The following is a 22,973-nucleotide window of genomic DNA, read 5'->3' on the forward strand; positions in this document are numbered from 1 at the left end:
TGGGCACTCTTCTCTGTCACTTCCCAGAAAGCTGCCACTAACGCTCCCGTCTATCGCATTCTGCATTTTTCAAACAATGATATTGATCTGTGGCTGGCCTGGTTCATCTGCCGACCAAAAAAAATACTGTCAGCATCAAGGTACTAGAGCAACTGTTCAATGTAGTTAAATGTGTGTGGGCAGGGGGAAGGAAGCATTCATAAGGACACTGCAGAGGGCAGAGAAGGGATTTCTAGGTTGCCCTACATCACCATCGATTTAACTGGCAACAACAGGACACATTGGAAAATGAGGACATGACCTGGAGGCATATTTGTTGAAATGAAAGGGGAAAACATATATTATAATGCAAACAGATCAAGAAAAGAGCACCCGCAACAAAACTAAAGGAAAAACGTTGGCTAATCTAACTGTTAGCATCCCACAAAAAAAGAATGCTAATTTTCCCTCCGAAGATCTGGAGAATGCAATGTTCTCTGCTTCCCCAACAAATACCTGTAGGGCTTTAACCTGAAATGTGCTGTACCTTGCACTGCTACCAGAAGGGTAGTGATTACCTACCTGAATAAGTTCCTTTATGGATACAGTTTGCCTGCCTGTCTGATCTCTCTCTCACGTATATACACACAGTATTTCACTGAAATTACGCCAATTATTTTATCCATCATGCTATTAATCTTATAAATGTACAAATCAAGCATGATATAGGAAGGCACTGGGAATAAAAGTGAAAAAATATTTTTTACAAAGTTGGGTAAAAAAAAAAAGACTGTCAGCAACAAGTTTTCTGACAGTGAAGCCTTGCATTACTCAATACAAGTATTTTTACTACACAAAAGATTCATACCACCTCACATGAGCTCTTGTTGAAGCACCCAAGCTGGAAGGGACACCTCAAGCTTTCTTAAAACTGACTGTGGAGGGGAAAGGGTCACACTCAGATCAGCAGTTCTGATTAGATATCTATTCCCCTGCCCATTGACTATCAAAGAAACGTAAGCATGCATGTTTTCAACTTAAGCACCTCAGATGGATGCTTGTATTGCATGTACTGAACCCAGACCAGTCTGTAACAAGACTTTTGTTACAGAGTAGTAAAAATATATCTGTAAATAGGGTAGTAAAAAATATATCTATAAATACAACTTCACTAAATTTACATCTCCTTCACACACAGTAGTTGCCTTTCACATTATGAGGTTTTTTTCCCCATCATCAGTGCTACTGGTATAAGATAAATTCAACAACTAAGAGGGAAAAACATGAGCAACTTTTGTCATTTAGGTATCAGCAAAGTAGAGAAGGATATACAAGAACTAAAGGTTTTATGACAAACTAGAGTAAATTGCCTACCAAAAACAATGAATAAAAAATTCTGAACCTACTCCTTTGCCCCAAATAAAAACATGTAAGACTATCAAAAAGATTAAAAGCAAAAGTTGCCACACATCATTTTACAATACAGCTTGCCTTATACCGGAGGGCTCTACCCCTCACACAGTGATGCCAACGGAAAGACATACACCCATGTCCGCCAGTGGCAGGTCATGTGGCAGACAGCAGCCCTGTCTGCTACCTGTTTGCACAGCTTACAGCTCTCAAGGCTGAATGAAAGCAACAGACAGTTGATTTCTTTAGACTGTTTTTATAGCTTAAAAGACAACTTCAAGGCTGCAAAACCTCAAATATTTGCAGATCGATTCCACAAGTCACAGCACTCCCTACCTGTGTCTACTCTTTCAGTCTGCAAAGAAAGTTCAAACGCTCTGCTCATATGCAAGGAAAATCTGAGTTCCTACATGGTGTATTCACTGTAAAAGATTAATTTCTTACAGCAGTTCAAGAACATGAAAAGACTCTCTCAGCTCTTTTTTCTTCTTTCTCCAAATCTTTCCTTTCTGTTCCATAAGGAATCAAAAATTATATATATATTTTTTTTGTTGTTTAATCTTAAACAATAACAGGAAGAAGCAGAAATGAAAGTATCAACCTTAATCTCCTTGACCAGCACTTAGCTGACACTGTAATACTGAATTTAGTCTCCAACCGTTTAAGATTAAGATCTGTTGAAAAGCAAAACTAGACCAATAACGAATTTCAAAGCCTCCTTATAGAAAAATTAGTTTTCCATTTTGAGTATGGCTCTACATTACAGAAGTAGCTGTAGCCAGTCCTGGGCAATGCTATTGGAAATTAATGATGAAACCATTCTTAGTCTGTAATTAAATACTAAAAACATATCCAAATGTATTTCACAGGAGTATAATATATAGCTATGCCTGATGTCTGCTTCTGGTTTTAAACTACTTCACACATGCAGTGAGATTCAGCTTATACATGAGGCAAAATACATTGTGTAAACACCTTCTGCGAACCCAGAGATCGAGGCAAGGGAACAGAGAGTTACTGAACTGACCAGATGTAGATACTGCTTGTAGTTTAGGGTGTGCTGAATTTCCCTCTGGACTCTATTGACCAGCCTGGCCAGATCACCACTGATTGTAACAGAGCTTTGACAAGAACTTCCTATACAAAGACAGGGATTTTGACATTTGTTTGCTTCCTTGCAAAATCTCAACATGTAAAGTGCCCAAGACATCCCCGCTCAGAAGCACAGGACAGTAGAAACTACTACCACCTTGCCAAATACTTCTGAAGAAAGCTCACGCTGCCTCCTGCCAAGCCACTGGGCATCCCTACTTCAGGCTCAGTGCTCAGACTGTGCACACCTCTCATCTTCACTCTGCTCTGCAGTCGCTGCTTCCTGTCTCATATCATATTCCTGCAACCAGAAGTGCCAAATCCCAGATACCTTTGCAAGTCCTGTTCCCTGGCATCATACTGATACAGGAAGAGATCTACTTAACAAGTGTAAGTAGGGAGTGAGAAGTAGGACTGCAAATTAACACACACATAAACCACTGCATCAAGACTAAAATCTAACTATAAAACAGACAAGTTTTGCCTCTGTGCTGTGTCTTTGTCCTGTGTTTCCAGGACCCTAGAAAACCTTCAGTATATGCAAGTCCATTTTAACATCTAAAACATCTAAAAACTGAGAACTCAAAAGATGAAAGCTAAGCTCCAGTATACAACTACATGTGTTTTTAGCATACCAGGCAATATTCTTCCAATAAGAGCATCTAGCAACCAAAAGGACTCCTCTTCATTCTTTGTAATAAGAATCAGGTATCCAGCTATGAAGTTCATGCCCTGAAATAGAAAGGAGGGGTTTAAGACAAATACATTTATCTTAAGAGTTTCTAGTTTATTTCTTTTGATTAAGGGCTAAATTACTACATTTCTACATAGGGGGCATATTAAGTAAAATCTCATAATAAAGGCCACCGATTGAGTAAGCTATTAAACCTGCATGACAACAGCTCACAAGAATTATTAACAGAGATCAAGGAGAGGAAAATTAAAAGCAAAAGCTTAGTAGTCTATAATTTGCCTTCAATTTTCCTTTTTTTTTTTTTTTTTAAATCCCAAAGCCCTGTCCCAGTGTAACCGAAGACTGCTTTGACCAGAACCAAGACACAGCCATATTAAATGTGCAGTGTAAACACAACACACCTGCAGGTGTAGGCAGTGCAGCTGCAGAAGGAGAATGCCTGAACCCAACACACCAGTAAAAAGTTGCAGCTCCAGCAGCTTTTACAAGCTGTTGCTGCTTAACTCATCAAATGACTGTATACAAATCATTTGCTTCCATAATACCTCCAGTACTCCATATGCTAGTCAATGACTGGCCACTCTAGCCCCTGCCTTTCAATGTGCAAACAGAAGGTAAACACTGGGAGGTGGGGGGACTGGCAGAGCTACCAGAAAAATTGTTAAATGTAGTCAAACCAGGACTGGCCAAATTCCAGCTGTGCAATTTAATAACTGTTACTGACCCTTTCTGACTGGAGAAGTGGCATACAGAACACACAGGTCACAAACTGGTACTCCCTGTAAACACACTGCTTCTGTCACAGGGACTTTTTTCTTGTATATACCATAACATTGCTAATTATGGCAATATTACCAATTTACATGCACAGTAGTTAACTTCCTTATGCATTTTTTAAGTATGTCTTTTCCATTGTAAACAAGCTGACAACTGTAGTAACATAGCACATCAGTACAACAATATACAAAAGCTGCCTCTGAGATGCAAGCCCCCCCCCCGCCCCGCCCCACCCCAGGTCTTCCTAAGCTAACCGAAAATTGTCTTTAAATATTTATAGACTATGAAGGTTGGTGTTGGCTACATTGCATTCTTTGGTTTCATCCCTTTCTTTGGCCTTCTCCCTACTCTCTCTCCCTCCAAGCTGGACTTCTCCAGCATGTCTACCGCCACAGGCAGCACCATCTCTGGTTATTCCGCAGTGCTCTCAGTCATGGCTGGGAGCCAGATGGCAGCTACCAAAAAGAACACCCCTCGCAGCCTCTGCAAGCTGCAGCTTCCTCTCTGAACTGAGATCTCATTTCTTGCATTCCACAGGTCTGATTCACCTGTCCCACCTCAGAAGGCTTTGCAAAACTGCCAGAACATGGTAATATTAGGACTGCATCTTCTCCAATGTTTCATTTTCAAGCTTTGAGTCACCACAGCACTTGTTACACAAATGGCTTGGATAGACCTTACATGGTGCTTGGCCTTCCAGTTAGGAAGGCAACTATTTGTTTTCATGCTGGCAGCTTATGTCACATCTATGGTGACAAAAGACCATTTGGCATTTAACGTGGCATGGACCAAAAACTACTCTGGAGCATATGTTCACAAGACACTGAATTTCACTAGTTATACCAGGGTAGACAACACTGCACTGTGTCACAGCATGACAATGCAAAGCCTAATATGCTCCCACATGGGAGACTTAAATGCCAGTAAGCACCACAAATGCACTGGCATTATGGAAACAACCCCTTAACAGCTTTCAAGTCAGTCAAAGCTCCGCAAAACACAGGAAAAAAATTCATTTCTCACTCTGTTTTCTAGCGTTCACAGGATCTCTCCTATCATGCAGTGGGTATCACTGTATCTATCTTCATGAAGTCTGCTGCTTCACTAGCAGAAAAGGTGATTTTTTTGTTTGATTTACAACATGCCTTGGAAAGGAGAGGCTGACTTTTGGGTTATGTTCTAATTATTTAGTCAGGAAAGATAACATTCATCCTATGAGGAGACCAGAGGTAAAAAGAAATCACATAAGGCTTTGTAAGTCATCGTCTTTCACCTTCAGTGTTCATAATGCCAAGTTAAAACGTCCACTAAACAGTTAATGTACCAAAACTTTCCAGTAACAATTGAACATGCATTTTGGGTAGAAGCTAGCGTGGTTTAGAAGTTGTGTATGTTCGTGGGTATAACTACCTCCATACAGAAGCCTGACACTTACAAAAGAGTATTCATAATTCTCCCTCTTCTGTTAGTCTCAAAATATTAAAATTATAGTTTAATAAATACATCATACTGAAAATAATAAAAATAGTTCCTCTTTTAAATTTTTTTTTTTTCATTTTTCAAATAACTTCTGTACTAAACCAGGTTGGGATACACAAAAAGAATATTTTATAGTGATCTCAGTCTAGGTTTAAATCTAAGTCTTCTCCTCTCCAGATTTCAAGAAACACAATTCATATTCTTTAACTTTGGAACAGTTGTATTTACTGTACTAACTTTCTCAACTAACATGAGGTATAGGTTGGCACACATATCCTTGACAAGGAAGGGGAGGAGAGAGGAAAGGACTTAAGTGAACTGAAAACACATTTTGCTCATGACAGTTCCTGCTTCCTTATGATCTTAAAAGACGGCCGCTTCTTTCTTGATTGTCAACCTTTAGCTTGAGTCCCACAAGAACCCTTACAGTACTTGGCAGCAACAACAGAGGCTTTTTTCAGCTGCCATCTAAGCAATACCGGCTTGAATTTCAAACAAATTTTCTTCCTACTTGCCTGTCCATACAGGGAGATTGCACTAAATGAATGCTACCACCCGCCCAACTATGCAATGTTACATGAACGCTAGTCTTCCTGTATTTTTAAAAATGCGACAGTGAAAAAGGAAATTTAGATCTCATGCCTTATACTTGACAAGGACTGTTTTGGGAAAGATGGCAGGAGGGAAGAAGAAGGAAAGGCAAGCTTGCTTACTCCTTCTCTGAAGCAACTAATCTTGATACAACCATGTGTGACAGAACATTTATTTTGCAGCTAACAAATGGAACTAAACATAATCAAGCTAGCTACAAAAAAGGTCACAGAGAAACTCACAAGGATATCTGAACTTGCCTAAAGCGATTCACTTCCCCCTACTCCTCGGGCCATTTTAATAACAGAAATAGTTTGTGGATCTGCTTCTGAAAACGCACATTCTAATGGACAAGAACAATTACCATTGGTGAAATGTACCATTGCTTAAAACAGAGTGATTACGTACCTGACAATATCCTACTGCTTTATTATGATGCCCATATGCTACCAATACATTGTAGAGTGTATGCTGCAAACAAGGATCAGCAGTTTTGCGGAATTTTACGTTATCTGGAAATGTTCTGTTCATGTCTAGACAAAAAGGAAAAAGACCAAAATTAAGAGCCATTTCCTCCTTCACTTTCCAAATAAACCCTTACAGCTCTTCTGAAATGCAACTGAAACTTCACTATGGCTCACTATACTGTAGTTTTGGTGGATGAATGTTAAGAAAGAGCTTTACCTCTGTTTTGGCTAACTGGCCATCTGCACTCAAGGATAATCTATTCCTAGAAAGATTAATACTGTTCGTATACAGAAGTCAGTTTCAAGAAGGACTAAAGAAAGTCTCCTCAGATTGGACTCTGTCAACATCTGACTGCAAAAGTCTAAATGAAAGCAAACATTGAACCTGCTTGTTCAATGAACAATAATTCAATTGAAAATAATTCAACGAACAATGAATAATTAGTCTGACAGAAACAACACATACCAAATTTATCTAGCCAAGTGGCACGAAATGAGCTGCACCTCTAGGAAAGCATATCCTCATAACAAATCAGATTAACTTTCAACTGATTTATTCAGTGAACTTCTACCACACAGTCCCAAACAGCTAAAAAACCAGTCCTGTTCCTGCAGTTAGTGAATTCCACTTGAAATCGCCTTTTAAAAGTGGCTGGTTTTTTTTAATTTCTCCACAGTGTGGCCATGAGAAAAGTTGTTTCTTCATTAGTGCGAGATCACCAAGAGAAGTAGAGTGATTTTTTGATATCCAAGTAGCAGAGCACATCCCACCTGTTTCAAAATCAATCCTAAGCCAAGTAAGGACTATGCAATTACTGACATTTCAGAACATTCATTTCTTCCAGACCAAACATGAACAGTAGGACTCATCTCTCCTTACAAAAGTCCAAAAATCAGACACACAAGTTTGAGCTAGTCACCCAAACTCCCTTTAGTTGCTGGAAAGAAACAGACAGTTAATTTTGGGCCTGCTTCACTCTATAAACAGGGAACCCAAGGCCACTAGTCCAGACTTGCGCATTTGATTTTCAGAAGTTCAAGCTGGGGGGAAAAATCCTGTTGAAAAGTAACTCTGAAGATTTTCAAAACCTAAGACTTATTAATAAAATACAAATAGTTGTTTTGGTTATATTTAACAAAAAAAAAATATTGGGTTCAAGTTAAAAAAAACCAAAAAAACAAACAGTAACAACATTACTGTTAAGTTATCACTTCTTATCAGCCTTTTCCTGCATAAAGGAAGAAGTCTGTTACTGTTACAGCTTTGACTGTTACAGGTTGAGCTGTAAGCAACCAAAGGAAGAAAGCTACCCAAATCACGAGTAGTGTAATGGAAGTTACAAGCATTAAAAAGTTATCTCACAAATGACTATTTCTTCCTTTTAAAGTGAACAAATCATTTACAGAAATGGGATGTCAGGGAAATACTTCACCTCTCATGTAACTGAAAAGAAAAACACACGGAAAAAGACCTTTTTAAAAGGACTTGAGCAATAGCCAGTTATAGGATAGATAAATTTGTTTTGTTTCTTCTTAGCAGGAAGAGCAGCATAGTATTTGGATAATTAAAATTTGTTGTTTATTAAAGTATGTGCTGGATGTTACAGAAAAGTTTAATGCTGACATTTCAGTTATGGCTTTTCCCCTCAGCCATGCAGAACAAGGGTTAGGGAGGAGTACGAAGAGTCCATCACATACAGAGGAAAGACTACTCATACTGAACTAATCTTTAATTTCACAACCTGAGAAAGGTTTGCAGTTGAGAGAATCAGTTGCAATTTGCTTTTTGATTGCAGAGTATGTTTTTGCCACAAGGACTGGGGGAAGTCCTCCCTAATTTTATGAAGGACTTAAAACTTTTATTTATATTTAATAACAGTATTTTAGTCTAGGGGGAGGGCACACAGACAAAAACAAGATACAAGAGCCAGAAGTCTTTATCCTTAATAGAAGACATGGGGCATGGTCTCACAGGACTCCTTGTGCCAGATTATTAACTTGAGCGCACTAAGTGTGGTGGGTCTCACTCTCCATCGTCCTCTTTCTGCTCCACTTGCATGCTCTCCCTCTTCCTCCACTTCTGAGGCTCCTCTGACTGCAAGGTGAGGGAAGTCAACCCACTCCCCAAGCACACACAAACTGGTATGTTTTGCCATACTGCAAGACGCCTGCCAGAGATTACTTGAAGCAAATGGCAAGAGCAGGCAAGAGCAGGCAAGAGCTGTTCATTTGACTTGAGCACTTACCCCCACTTTACTACACCTGGCCTGCGGGCCGTAGTTTGAAGACCCCTGATCCAAACCATGCAGTCAGACCCTTATGCCAGCAGTCACACTGTGCAGTGCAGGCTTGGGGGACTGGCTGATAAATATCAGACCCTGGGTTTCACAACACCTACCACTCCTCACGAAACACAAGAGTGGAAATGTGGAGATTAGCTGCATGCACATGTGAGAGATCTTGCAGACACAGACATACTTTGAAATTCAATGGCCTGGCCTAAGCATGGCTTACTGCAAGGAAACTACATCAACTTACACCCAAGCCTTTTTGTAACCAGCATGTAGCCTTTGTGTTAGGAAGACAGCCACATTTTACCCTGCCGACATAATTTGTCTTACTAAACTTTACTATAATAGGGCATGAATAACAAAGCGCAGTAGGAATGCATGCCCTTCTAAATGTGTACATAAACCAAGCCATGAAAATTTCCATCAAAATTTAGAGACCTGCACTCTTTAAACTCATTCTTCTGTTTAGAGTAAGAAGCCTGCTCTCTCCTACACTTCAAAAAAAAAAGTATGCTCAAACAGCAGATCATCTACAACAAGATCAGCAATAAAGCCCATCAGTCAAGAATCAGCAAGTTAAGGGGTAAAAATGGTGAAATGATAGTTTAGATTTATTTAGCTGAAATACTTCTACTGCTATCACTAATTAGATCTTTCTTTAAAGATTAAACCACTTCTTTACAGTCTACCTGCACATTTTAACCTGATTATATCCCATTAAAGACATTCCTGTACTGAGACTGAGTTCCAAATGCCTGCTGCTTCTGGGCATGCAAAAGAAACAGGACACATTAGCCCTTACTCATGTTTTAAATTGAATTTGAAATAAAGTCTTTGGTAGGCCTTGTCCTCCTGCCCTTCTCCCTGGAAAAAAGAAAGCATGGTTGCTGTTCTGTTGTTTTTAAACTGTAGCATAGTCCTGGGCTATAACTTTACAGCTAGACCGTAGGACTAAAACCAGCACAACTGCCTGAAAATTTTGGAAATTGGAGACATGGGAAGTAAACAGCAGCAAGATTCCACATCTTAGTTTAGTTTACCATCAAAGCCAACTACAGTGATGGGAAAAAATCACAGGCAGAAACACCATCAGACAACTCACACCGAAACAGTCCTCAGCTAAAGCCCACTATAAAATCTGCACAACCAACAGGAACATCAAGTTTATTAAACACCAAGTTTCCATTCACCTTAAGTACCTCGCTCCTTCCATCCCTCACACGTTCACATTGTTTCTTCCTTTCTGAAGGGAAATCTAGCACTTTTTTCTCCAATAAAACCCTCCAAGCCATTTTTCTTTATCCCTTCCCTCATTTGCTCCTTGTGAGTTTTCTCTTCTGCAGTCTTACAATTGATGCAGCAGCTCTTCCAAAACTTTATTTCCTCCATAATTCACAAAAATCTTTATCTTCAGCCATTATGTTTCCTCCCCCACAGAAATATTTTTATTGCATGGTATAACCTGTGTGAAAAGCCACCTACTGTCATGATAAGACCCTTCACGTCATTGTCTAGTACTGGAAAAGGAATTATTTGCAAATCCCTCTTGCAGCAATTGTACCCAAATGAATACAGTTTGATCCTTCTCCAGGCCCTTACCAAGGCTGGCTTTCAAAAGTCATCTTAGTAGGTCAGAGCTCTACCATTTCTAGTTCTGAGCAGGATATGGGCCTGAAGATTTCTGACTAGACTTCAGATTTGTAGGAAAATGAAAGTTTATGCTCCAAAATGCCTTACTAAGGCATGCAGTCCCAAAAGCCCACAGTGCTGCTGCTGGTGTTGTGGGGAAAGGCAGAAGAGAAACTCGGCATAAACCAAAAAGCATTCAGATGGTTATCCAACTCTAATAAAAATCCATAAAGCCCCAACTTTAACTACTTGGCTTTTTCAAGGGGCAGAAGATAACAACTGCACTTGCCATTCTAACCAAACAACTTCAGTTCAGCACTGTGCTTGTCCAGAGCACAGCCCAGCCTCTTGACTCATTAATTGAGCAATACTGCCAATACAAGCTTCTCTACAAAAGCTCTGCTGCAGCAGGTTGAGAATCTTCAGGACAAATACCAGTTACATCAAACTTCTACTTGCTTGTCCCTTCCCTATTGCCTCTTTTAAACACCCAGCAGGCCAGTCTAAGGTCTGGTTGCCCTAATACCCTGTCAACAATATTAGCCACTGATCAACGTTCACAGAGCATATGACACTGGATTAGCAAAGATGGGCTATTTCTCCTCCTCCACTTCCCTTCTTTCAGGGATTTAAATTTAGTGCTTAGGGTTTCATGCATCAGGTGGATTTCCCCACCCCTCAGTTTGTCAAATGCCTTTTTAAACCAGTTCACACTCGTGGCCTCAGCAGCACCCTCCAGCAACAAGTGCCACAGTTCAGTGGTATGCTCTTCTCAACCTGCAGCATGGCAAATTTCGTTCAGTATCCTTTGTTCTTATGTTACAAGAAACAAGTAACAATTGCTCCCCATTCACCTTCTGCAGACCATTTATAATTCATATAGCTCTGTCAGCAGCTTTTCAACTTGAGGAAGAAGACTGCTGAGAAAGCCTGCCTCATACAGACACTGTACCACATCTTTAACCACCCCGTCTGCTCTTCCAGCGTCCTACTGGAACAGAAGTAAGGAGAAACAGACCCAAAGGCAGGTTTCATGGTACAAAATAATAACTTTTCAATCACTTAGGAGATGACATAAGAGTGTTTTCTAGTTTGTCCTCTGTACCTACCCAAATAACTTCTAACCTTCCTTATTGCTTTTGACCCCATGATGAACCTGGAAAGATCTGTGCTGTTAAAGAGCTTAAGTCTAATCTAATTTACATGTTAATTCAGCACTGAAACCACGACAGAAATGTAAGTTTTCCATGACATAACTTGTTTTCTTACATGTAAGGACATAGGATGGATAAACATGGATAAACAGTTTTATCAGGACAACAACCTGTTTTGATTGCTTCAACCAACTTGTCATTCTTCTCTCCTTCAAGCAGCCTGTGGTAATATCCAGGGTTTTGTTCCATGTTGGTTTGGGCCCCACTCACAATCATCCAGATCAATGCACGGTGTTCATTGGGGATGCCTTTCCTGATATATCTCTTCACTGCAAAAAAAGAAATTTGGGGTTTGTTTGGTGGGTTTTTAATAAATAAATGAAAAATCTAGCTGGTTTTTTCCCTTTTGGAAATTAGCAACAGAAAGTTGAGGACTCGCAGGAAAACTCTTAACTAGTGATTATTATGCTTTCTCTTCTATGCTACCATTTAGGATAAGCATTTCCTTCTCAGCTATGTAGTATATTTTAGATTCACTCCTAAGTTCTTGCCAGTCAGACTCCCCATACAGATCTCCAGATGCAGGCTTTCTTCCCTCCTCTATCCCCCCATTAAGATTTTGATTCCTTTCCTCTTCTTCCCACTGTTCCGGATGGAGATAAGAACAGCCAAGTTTCTCCTTGATCTTTGTCCTTTTTCATTCAGACAAGCACTGACTTTTTCCTTCCATACATTACCAATGACCTCCAACACGATAGTCCTGCCCGTTTGCTTGATTATGCTCTAGCATAAACAGCTATGTTAACCTAACTCTAGGATTTCAGCTTAGCACCTGATCACTGAAATCACAGCAGAAACTGAGGAGTATGAAGTATGTGCTACCCTCTCAATAAGCCTCTGGAAGAACTGGAGATGCGAGTGAGCAGCAGATGACTTTTCCTAGAATAACTGAAGAAGTCTTTTCAAATCTAAAGTAGCTCTTATCTCCTGCATCATATTCATCACCAGAGTGTGCTTTGGGTGTCTTTTTTTTAAACAGATGATTCAGTGTAAATAACTAGGATGCAAGATTGCAGGAAGAAGCATCAGGCTAATGACAGCCAAAACAGCTTTATCCAAGGAATGGTATGAAAAAATATGAATAGGGAGCCAATGCTGCATATCGGTATATAATCCTAAATCATCATTACCCCTTCTGACCCAAAAAGCCAAGTGTTTGAGATCCTTCAGATTTTTCCAGGGTGAAGAAACTGACAAAGGAACCAGATGCTTCTTACTAAATGAATGAGGCTGTATGAATTACAGTATCAAGTTCTCCTCCCTAAATTCCGCCCACACACAAACACAAAATATTATTACCTAACCTGGTTTTATCCAATCACAAAGACTGGTAACTCAAAATAAACGCTGCCTGAATTAAAGGCCTTAAAAACAGCAGAGTGAAACAAGGTTTTACAACCACTCAGCCAGGCACCTTCTAAATACTTTCCACCTAATTGCAGCTGTCTATCCTCTAGGAACTAAAGCTGCTTTTCCCAGTGTGAGCAGAGAGATCTGTGCATCTCTAACGGGCATTTCACCCACCTAAAATCTGGTGGTTTCTCTCAAACACTCCTACCCTTAACATTTGCAATAAACACCTGGTCTGCAGGGTACAGTTTTTGTTAAGCTTTTCAATGAAGATTTATACTATGGGTTACAATCTCTACTGTTTTTTTAGCTGTAAAGTAACATCAACTATGACCTTTTTAGACAGGCTGGAAATAATTTGTTTGCATCGTTGTTTAATAATCCCCGCTTCATCCTTTTTACAAGATTTTGAACTCTAATGTTCAAGAAATCCTGTAGATGGACATAGCAAATGCAGAAATGAGTATGAGGAACCAGTCCCATTTAGGTCAAGAACAGACATCCGGATGAGCCTGTGAACATCTCTAGAAGCAAACTTACTGGCTAAATTGCTGGATTATCATATTCTAACCTATCATTCCAGAGGTATTTTTTTCTGGAACAACTGTCAATTCTGAAAGCATAGCCAGCATCCACATCCAACAATACACAGTAAATTCAGGAGAAGTAGGGACAAGCCTTTGACACTGGCAAAAGGGGAAAGCAGCCCTGCAGCACAGCACACACTCATTCCTCAGCGTCATCATTCTCATGGTAATAGACAGCCAGAGGCTTGTATCCTCCCCAGTGACTACCTACCCCAGCTCCCCCACCCCCCGAGGAATGGAAAATCTCTTTACATGGTGCTTTTCTTCCTCACACAATTATCATACTTGCCAGGATCTGCAAACTGGCACACAAAAGACGCAAAGTAGTTTTGAAAATAAGGACAGCTGCAATTTAGTATGTTTTATATGTATGTATATGTCATATTCTATACATAAAATTGTATTGTTTTATACAAATATTTTGTTGTCTTTAGGCCCTCTTCCACATTAGTCTCAGGAACTAAAAAGCCCCCAGCAACAGTTCACACCCCAGAATATCCTCAGACTGTAACATTTAAGAAGCTTTCACAGATTAATTGTGCATGTGTCTTCAATCACTCATCAAACTCCAATTGTAAACAAGGGGCTTGATCTCAAAAGTAGCACCGCTGAATACCACCAACCCGTGAGTATCCCCATGCAGAATCACTCCCAGGACTGTCACATTTACACAATGCGGTCTAAGCTTTAAAACATGAAGAAATATCTTTACATGACATTTTTGCCTCTGATCATTAACAAAATAACAAACATCAATATTTAAGCAAACAAAAGCAGTCTTGTAATCCATTACTTCTGACACCCAGTGCCAGTATCTGCAAGTTTAGAGTCACATTTTACCGATATGTTTTTCATATCACAGGAAAAAGCAGTTACATGATAGGGTAGATAAAACCCAAAGTAAATTCAAGAGAAAACCAGGCAGAAAATAACATTTTCCAATACTGTGCATTACTTATAGTAACAAGACTTAAAAATAAGTAAATCACTTTAAAACTGCTGTCCTTGTTTAATGGTAGAATACAAAAATTTTGGAGGTTTTTGCTTCTAGATAAAGTTGTATTTACCTTTTCCCCATTAACATTGTCTCACTCTACACCACAGACTAAGTTGATGTAGGAAAACACCATTTAAAAACAAAAATTACCTTGTCTAAAATATTAGAAGGGTGTGATTTTGAGAAGCACTTGCACTGTTCAGTTACTAACAATTACTGTTGAACGCTGAGGAAACCAACTTGGACCCTACAGGCAAACTTCTACAGAAGAGTTGAAAAGAGCATACAACAAGGAATTGAAAGTCTTATTTTCTGAATACATCACAGAAGAAACAAAGCAGATCTGTTCTGTAAATGTTCAAGTTACAGTAAAACATGAAAACTGACTTTCTAAGATGCTACTTCCTTCCTTCCTCCAATCCCTGGGCTGGAACAGAAGTGTTCCTGTTATAACCACTGTTTAGTATCATTACTTTCACCTTTCACTGTATTTTATCAGCCTCAAAGACTAAAAAGCATCTTCTGCCACTGGTCAGTTTTAACTAATCTACTTACAGCCAAATTCTTTTGTGTAGCACACTTTTGGTCAAAAAGCTACTTTGGGCAATTATGTCAAGTCAGTTTGTTGCCCACCTGTAAACAAGCCAGAGCATAAAGCTCTTTTGGTCGCCATAAAGATAGCAGCTGAATGGAGAAAAGCAAAAAATTAGGAGGATCTCAGTAGTGCAAGACAGAAAGAAGAGGTAAGTGACTGAAAACTGGAAATTCACATGTGCAGAGGAAACAGTGAAGATAACAAGGGTAGAGGTGGAAAAAAAGTACCAGAAAATAACAAAAAGACTGGAAAACAAGTAAAAGGAATTGTCAGACAAAATTCTCATCACCCGCACTGCCAGAAGGCTGTAATCCAGAACAACAGGATATACTGCTTAATTACTGCTGTTAAAAGTACAGTCTAATTATTTTTCTTTACAGTAGGACAGAATTATATACATACATGCCACCCTGGATATGAGGCAAACACAGAGCATGTGAACACGCCCTATTTCCAAACTGGAAAATTAACACAAATCATCACATCTTCCTGTTCACCCTGACAGGAATTATGAGCTGCCCTATATGTAAAGACAAATGGGTGTGGAGCTACTGAGATATCACACTTAGGATGCCTCTCCCACATCTACTCACAGTGGGACCCATTTTGAAAAGGCCCCAGCAAAACTCAAAATAAGGATATGGATTTGCAGATCCAGCTATTGTGTTCAGAGGCAGAGGGAAGCGGTAAATAAAGTATTCTTAGTTCTAGCTTATGGCCAGCTTGCAGAGGGGAAGTTAATCAGAACCAGCAGCTCCTGCACAAAGCTTCAGAGCAATGAAGTGAGGTCCTAGAAAGGAGGGAAATTCAGTGCCTCACCAGGCAAACTTTCTGTTCTCTGCCTGTCCGCAAGGAAATTGCTGTGGGATCATCTTGCAGGATAAAGCACACACCTAAACAACTGCTTCTATAATTCTGAGTGCATAGCCACAGACTTCAATCTCAACACTGATATAAGGAGGGAAGTATTTAAAAATCAGTAATTGTACAAGTTAATCTGTTGCTCTTCATCTTCTGAGATATCAGTGGAGGATAATGCAGGAGGCTAATTGTAACAACTTTGAATTTACACTTAGACTACATTTCCTCAACTTTATTCCAGTCACTCTCCTTAAAATTACATGATTTAGCGGCAGACTTGACAGTCCTGGGTTAAAGGGTGGACTTGATGATCTTCAAGGTCTTTTCCAACCTGAACAATTCTATGATTCTGTAATTCTACTCTACGATATATACATGAGAAGCCATAGTCTACAAATCCAAGCATCTTTAGCAAAAGTTAGCAACATCAAAGATTATGCACCAGCCCACAAGGGCTTGCTATGATCAAGAGCCATTTCCTGTGTCCAGTGGACTTACGGTATCCCATTTTTCACAAACAGTAGCCTATTAGAGACAATTGAAACCACATTAAAGGTTGCGGTCATTATGTAGCTAGTGGGGCTGCATGAGCATTGGTACTGAAGCCTGGTGGACAAGTCGAGAGATTTGGTCAAAGTTTTGGCTCCGAAATAAGACCAAAGGCGTTCACACTGTTTGTATTCTGTGTGTACAATGCTGGAACAGGGAACACAAGGGAAGGGAAATGTAACGACCTCATAGAAATTGCTAAAAGCTGCCACTCTCACACACAGTTCACACATTTTTTAAGAGGAGGAGGAGATGAATCAAAACCTGAAATTATTTTTCCACAACTAGAAGACTAAGTTCTGCAGAATCTCAGAATCCTCACTAATTCAAAACACCACACAGTTAACGCTATATTCAAACTTGATACCCTAAACAAAAGCTTCTTTACATTTGGAAGAAAAAGAAGAGAGCAGAAGCAGCTAGTTTCTGGTTAGCAGCATATGGTCTAGCAGCTATAACTCAGACCTATATTTTCCTGGATTCCTCAGACTTAAAACGGACATCCATACACTAAATGCATTGTTACACTTGAAATATCTTGCTAGTTACCATGCCATTCTTGGTGCCAAGAAAATACCCCAAAGACCCCAAAACAACAAAATCACCAGAATCAGCAGTCAAAGTCTGCACCTGAACCACAGCTCTAAGTATTCAGCTTTGTTAATCAGTGCCTGATTAACTCGCTCTTAGTTTTACTCACTATTTAACATATCTACAGAGAACTCTCCCCAACTCCAAAAGGCTCCCAAAGAGAAAGCAAACTGAACAGCATCATTAAGAGCAGAGAGGAGAATTTAGATGCTTACATGAAAAAATAATCCAGAGAAAGAGTGTAGGAGAAAAAAAACCACGTTAGAATTTCACAGGATTCCTTGCCGCCTTCTGACTCCCTCCATCGATTTCTTCCTGTCTCTCTTGCAAGATAAAAATATCACTAGAGGTTTTCTTGCTTTTTGAAGAGGCCATTAACAGTTCCATCAGCATTTTATCCAACGTTGCATTAGCTCCTGCATTAATTTTATTTTCTTCACTTCGTAAGGCATTTAGCATCAGTTCTTAGTACACACCTTTTTAGCTATAAGGTGAACGTGATTTTACAAAAGGAGGATAAGGAGAGCTAGAAAATCTCAGCAATCTACAAAACTATCGAAGAGTCGGCAGCTCTGAGCCCTAACATCCTGATCCCTGGGGTTCAAAACACTGTCTTCTACATTATCTCATGTCTTTTTAAAGACAGCACAGAGCAGAATACAGTACAAAAAACAGCTGTAAAAGGGCATCTTCAAGTGCCAGTGGCCATAACCTCTGGGTTACAGATGTAATGTTATAGCGGATGCCAAAGAAGGTTTTATTCCTTTGTAAACTTTTAATCAAATCAACAATCCCCCTAACAGCATATTTACTTTTGTATTACTACTGTTTATACTAGTTTTTCATTTGAAGACAAAAATAGTATTTAACATTCAAAACCACAAACCAGTTTAATATGATTTAGATTGGTTCCAACATAATACACTTTCACCTATAAACAGACATACGGCTCACCTTTTAAACTCTTCCGTATACTGTTATTCCCCTTAAGGAGCTTGGACCATTTTATTGCTCTTCTAGTGAGTACCACTAGATATCTGGAAAAGAATGCTTCATAGGATGCATAATCAAAGTCTTCTGGCCTTTCAAACCCATATGGATCAACCCTACAAAATAAAAAAGAATTCTTGTACAAATGTTCCTACAGCTGAAAAAAATACACATGCAAGTATGCTTTAAATAACATCCAGTTGCTATTTCTAAAAGTGGCTCAAAACTCCCTTCCCCCAACAAAAAAAAAAGCCAGGGAAAGTTTAGATTGAATATTAGGAAAAATTTCTTCACTGAAAGGGTGTCAACCATGGAACAGGCTGCCCAGGGAGGCAGTGGAATCACCATCCCTTGAAGTGTTCAAAAATACATAGCTGTGGTGCTTAGAGGCATGGTTTTGTGGTGGACTTGGCAATCTTGAGTTAATGTTTGGACTTGATGATCTTAAGGGTCTTTTCCAACCTAAATGATTCTATGATTTACGCAAACATTTACACTCCATTTAGTATATCAAATGTTACACTCAGTATATCAAAGCTGTTTAAGTAAATGGATTTAAGCATGCACTGTTCAGTCAGTTTTACAGATTTCAGTACTTTTAAAAGTTGGGAGTTTTTAGAGCAAAGGATCAGTTGTGTGCAAAACTGACCCAAATTATGACTACACAGAATTCTGGGGCGTATGTTTCTCCATAATACAGACAAGTAGTTGAAAAGTAGGAAGGTACAGCACAACAGCTCAAATATGGCCTGAACTTGCTTTCTAAAAACGAAAAGTACAAGTGTAACAAGTTACAAAGATTCTTTTTGAAGGGGGTAACTTCTGAAACTATCTTCACGAAAGTATATGGCTTGGAAGGAAACACAAATCCTTATGTCAATCTACCTTCTTCATATGTAGTATCAAAAATTCTTATTTTAATATCTTTGATGATTTTTCAGTGTTACAGCACATCATCTCAGGCAGCACACCACTAATGGAGTTTCAGAACTGCAAATCTGACTCCGTTTTAGCTTGATCTATCAAGTCACCTTGCTAAACTGGATTCATGGCAACTTCCTAGGATGCTTTATAGCTGCCAGTTATCACCTGGGTACAGAACACTCAACGGCTTCACAGAAGTTAAACAGGCAGCAGGGTCTGTCCACGCAGAAGAGTTTGCAAGACAGACATCGAGGCTTATCTTCCAAAACCACTGCCCACTTCATTCATGGAGAAGGAATTTGCCCATGGAGTGGCACCACACAGCCTTGGGTAAACTCTGGCTCATGGGACCGTCATGGGTAGTACAGCATGAATCAGAACCGGAACAATTAAATACTCAGACCTCAAATTGTTGAATTGTTGCTACCTGATCGGCAGTTAGAAGACTCACCTTTGTATATTCTCCCACTCCTCAGATTTGACACAAAACCCACGGGTGTAACAAATACCGACACCCCACATCCCACACCCCCCGACAGAGGTTCCTCTGAAGACAGAGACCGAACACCTCCACCAACACACATCTCATGGCTGCGGCTACCCAGCCAGCACGTACAGAATAATTCCGTGCCCCACGCCATTCCTGAGGTAAAAAGGGGAAAATCCAGAGTCAGGAAGCACGGCTGTAAGGAGGTTACCTTCCCTGACCTGCCTCCAGGCAGCGGTTATCGCCCATTACTCCTCGGTGCCTGCCCTTAGGGCAACAGCCACAGCGTGTGCCGGGTTGTGCCGGGGAGACCCGGGGCTCTCCCCCGGAGAGGGGACTGTCCCCCCTGAGAGGGGGCTGTCCCCGGGCTCCCCCCGGGCTCCCCCCGCTGCCCCTCGGCCGTTTCCCGCCGCCCTCCGGCCGTTACCTGCGGCCGCCCCTCACGCCCCGGGCGCTCAGGCAGGAATGCCTCGCTCCCCCCGGATCCACCGGCTCCAAATTCACCCCCCACCACGGCTCCTCCCTGCCCCAGCCCTTCATGGTTCTCGGCGAAGTAACAGCAGGGGAAAAGCCTATTTTAAGGGACTACCAAAAAAAAACCAACCCAACTCCCTGCAAGGGGCTGAGAGTCACCGCTCCTGCTCCCGGCTCCCCTCACTCAGATTCGCAGGGAAGTTGTACGAGCGGTATTTTCAAGCGTGCCCCCCCGCCCCGGGAGAGCCCAGGTGGGAGCGGGCAGGCGGCCGCAGCCGGTGCCGGCAGGGGGGCGGGCACGCCGGACACTCCGGGGGCCGCTGCCAGGCTCCCGCCCCAGAGCCACACGGGCCCGGCGCCGGCGAAGCGAAGCGGCGCCGCCCGGCAGCCCTTACCTGTACGCCCAGTCCCGCCCGTCCTCTCGCCGCTCCATCGGCCGCCCACGCCCGGCCTCCCCCGGCGGGGAGCGCGGCGCCTCGGCCGCGGGGTGCGCTCTCCTCAGGCCGCGCAGCGCGGCAGCCGAGGCCCCATGCGGAGCGGCTCCCAAGTTCAACTCTCCTGCCGCCCTCCGAGGGGCGGGGGCGGCCGCCGGGTCCCGCCTCCCGTGCCAGGGGCCGGGCGGCGGGCAGGGCAGCTCGGGGCCGGCGGGGCCGGGCAGCGCGGCGCCCCCTCAGCCGCGGCGCCCAGCTGCGGCGGGGCCCGGCACCGCGGCAGCGAAGAGATGTTGACCCGATTCTGACACTGGCTTAGATTTGTGTCTTTCACGTTTCTGTCCCATCTTGGAAAAACATCAAGTATTTTAGCTCGGGGGAAACGTCCCGCTAACACAGGGTGAGAGTGGCTCCAGGTACGGCCCTTCCACCCAAAGGAATTTCCCCACAGCCAGCGGGAAGAGGTGGTTGTGCTGGTATTTAAGTTCACTTGGCTCATTCGGGCTTTTTCCCCCCCAAACCCTCACACTCTTCCATTTAATTTCCCCAAATAATTTATAAAAGTCAATGCTTCGTCACACTGAAATGATCTCAAGTTTAGCTCCTGCTGACTTAGTTTCCACCATAAACAGTCCTTTAAATACGATTTCAATAATACATGGCAGGTTGTCAAAGCTGTGGAGTAATAATATCCAAAATTATACCCAAAAAGGCTTCCCCATTTCCGGAACCCGCCTCTAACATTAGCACACTGCTCTTCGGCTCTGGAGGTGTCAAACCAACCTCAGAACCCACACAGGCTCTGCCCTGCTGACTGCCAGCACCAAAATTCGTAACACGCAGCTTGACAGAAAGGAGAGTGCAAAATTATATTCCTGCTTGTCCTTTCTGAATCAAGTTCTGACTTTGCACCCAGCGAAGCACTTGGAAAATTACAGCTACTGCCGGAGAAACATTATCTCGTTCGTTCAGCCAGCAAGTAAGAGTTGCTGAAGACAACAGATGGGATTTCACAAGGGAGATCAACAGTTGTTCCCTCCCAGCACACTCCTCAGGAAAGCTACCTCCTCTCTGCAGGATCAAAGGCAATCACCCACACAGAAATGTGGAAGTAGTTCGGCTGCAACGTCAGGGAAAAATTAGACATTTGTACTTGGTTTAACTGCCGTCACAGAGCTGTAAACGTCCATGATTGTTCAGCAAAATCTAATTTTTTGGGGGTGGGAAAATTCTGTGCTTCAGCAGGCATAGGGCTTCTCTTGCAGGAGGGTGGTCCTGCTCAAATTACTGTGCGGCGTCACGAACATGCTTGGGTACAGGCAGGACTGGAACCTGATTACAAACTCGCCGGGGGAGAGCAGCCTGTACCTGTGCCAAGCCTGTGCTTTGACATCCTGCCAGCGTTGCCTTGGTGGAGCGTAGGCAGAGGCACGTTCTGCAAACAGCTCTGTCCCAGTGACTTGGTCAAAGTTGCATAGAAAATCCTTGGCAGAGCTATGAATAGGAGGTGATGCTGTCCCACGGATGAGAAGAAGGAAGCCTCAGTTACACAGAATACCCCCTTCTCCCCCAAATCCTGAAGCTGCAGGCTTGTTTGGTGACAGGGTTATACTTCATCTCACAAGGCTGGGCTCTTTGATGCGTATCTTTTAAAACGTATCTGTCAAAAGTTCCCTGCAAACAGCAGATTGTTTCTGTGATTAATTAAGGGTACATCTGCAGTGTATCAAGAGTAGCCTCGTGTACACCACAGTGCATTTTTACTGTCAGCAAGCCTTAAATGTCATATGCAGTTTCTGTTGCTCTAACACAAGCATAACAACTGTGTGGTTCACTCAGATTTATGCCTTCTTCACACTAAATCTGCTATTAAGAAACTCCATGTGATTCGTGTTAAGGAAGCTACTTAGAATGTTAATCGATTAATAGAAATAATTCCTACATTTCAGTGCAGTAATTGGATCCCCATATTGTGGCTGGTAGTATGGACCAGCCTGCTGTCTGGCGATAGGCAATACCTTGGTTGTCCTTCACAGGGTATCAGTACTGCTCTCTTCTGGGCAGATTGTTCATGCAGCTTTTCAAGGCATGCGAAGAAACCAATCCATAACCTCCCAAATCTGAAAACTGCACGTGCTGAGTGTTGCGATCAGCAGAAAAGGTTACTATTTACTTTTGATCCTTTACTTCTGAAGGAGTTGGTGGCAGTGGCAGAGTGCCGGAGGGCAGGCTTAGGTGATGTTCAGACCAAGGAAGCTCACAGCCTTCCGACCTACCGCGTGGCACAAAGGAAATGTACCTTATGTAACTTTTTTTCCACCTTTTGCATCTGAACCTTATCCCTGAAGTTTTTACATTATAGTGAACTTGTTTGGTAGAGGTTCCCATCCTGCTGCTGCCAGAGTAAGTCCTTAAAATAGTCACTTCCCTTTAAGGGTAGGCATTTAGATGTGTTCCCTGCAAAGGCAGATGAAGACAGCAGACAAGTGTTTCACAGGCTGAGGCATTCAAAGC

At 41.8% G+C, this 22,973-nt stretch overlaps 1 protein-coding gene across 1 annotated transcript in view; it reads right to left on the reverse strand.

Annotated features, from left to right (window-relative positions):
* Positions 1 to 20,601, reverse strand: part of GRTP1 (growth hormone regulated TBC protein 1) — a 36,480-nt gene extending 15,879 nt beyond the window's left edge. Inside the window, exons 1-5 of the mRNA XM_056328281.1 lie at positions 20,424 to 20,601; positions 18,108 to 18,259; positions 11,734 to 11,892; positions 6,431 to 6,555; positions 3,117 to 3,213 (exon numbers count right to left, since the gene is read on the reverse strand). Coding sequence (XP_056184256.1) covers positions 3,117 to 3,213; positions 6,431 to 6,555; positions 11,734 to 11,892; positions 18,108 to 18,259; positions 20,424 to 20,461 — 571 coding nt within the window. The 5' untranslated portion in view covers positions 20,462 to 20,601. The remainder of the gene's footprint in view (positions 1 to 3,116; positions 3,214 to 6,430; positions 6,556 to 11,733; positions 11,893 to 18,107; positions 18,260 to 20,423) is intronic.
* Positions 20,602 to 22,973: the final 2,372 nt, after the last annotated feature.

This window comes from Falco biarmicus, chromosome 2 (genome assembly GCF_023638135.1).
Source record: "Falco biarmicus isolate bFalBia1 chromosome 2, bFalBia1.pri, whole genome shotgun sequence".
NCBI lineage: Eukaryota > Metazoa > Chordata > Aves > Falconiformes > Falconidae > Falco > Falco biarmicus.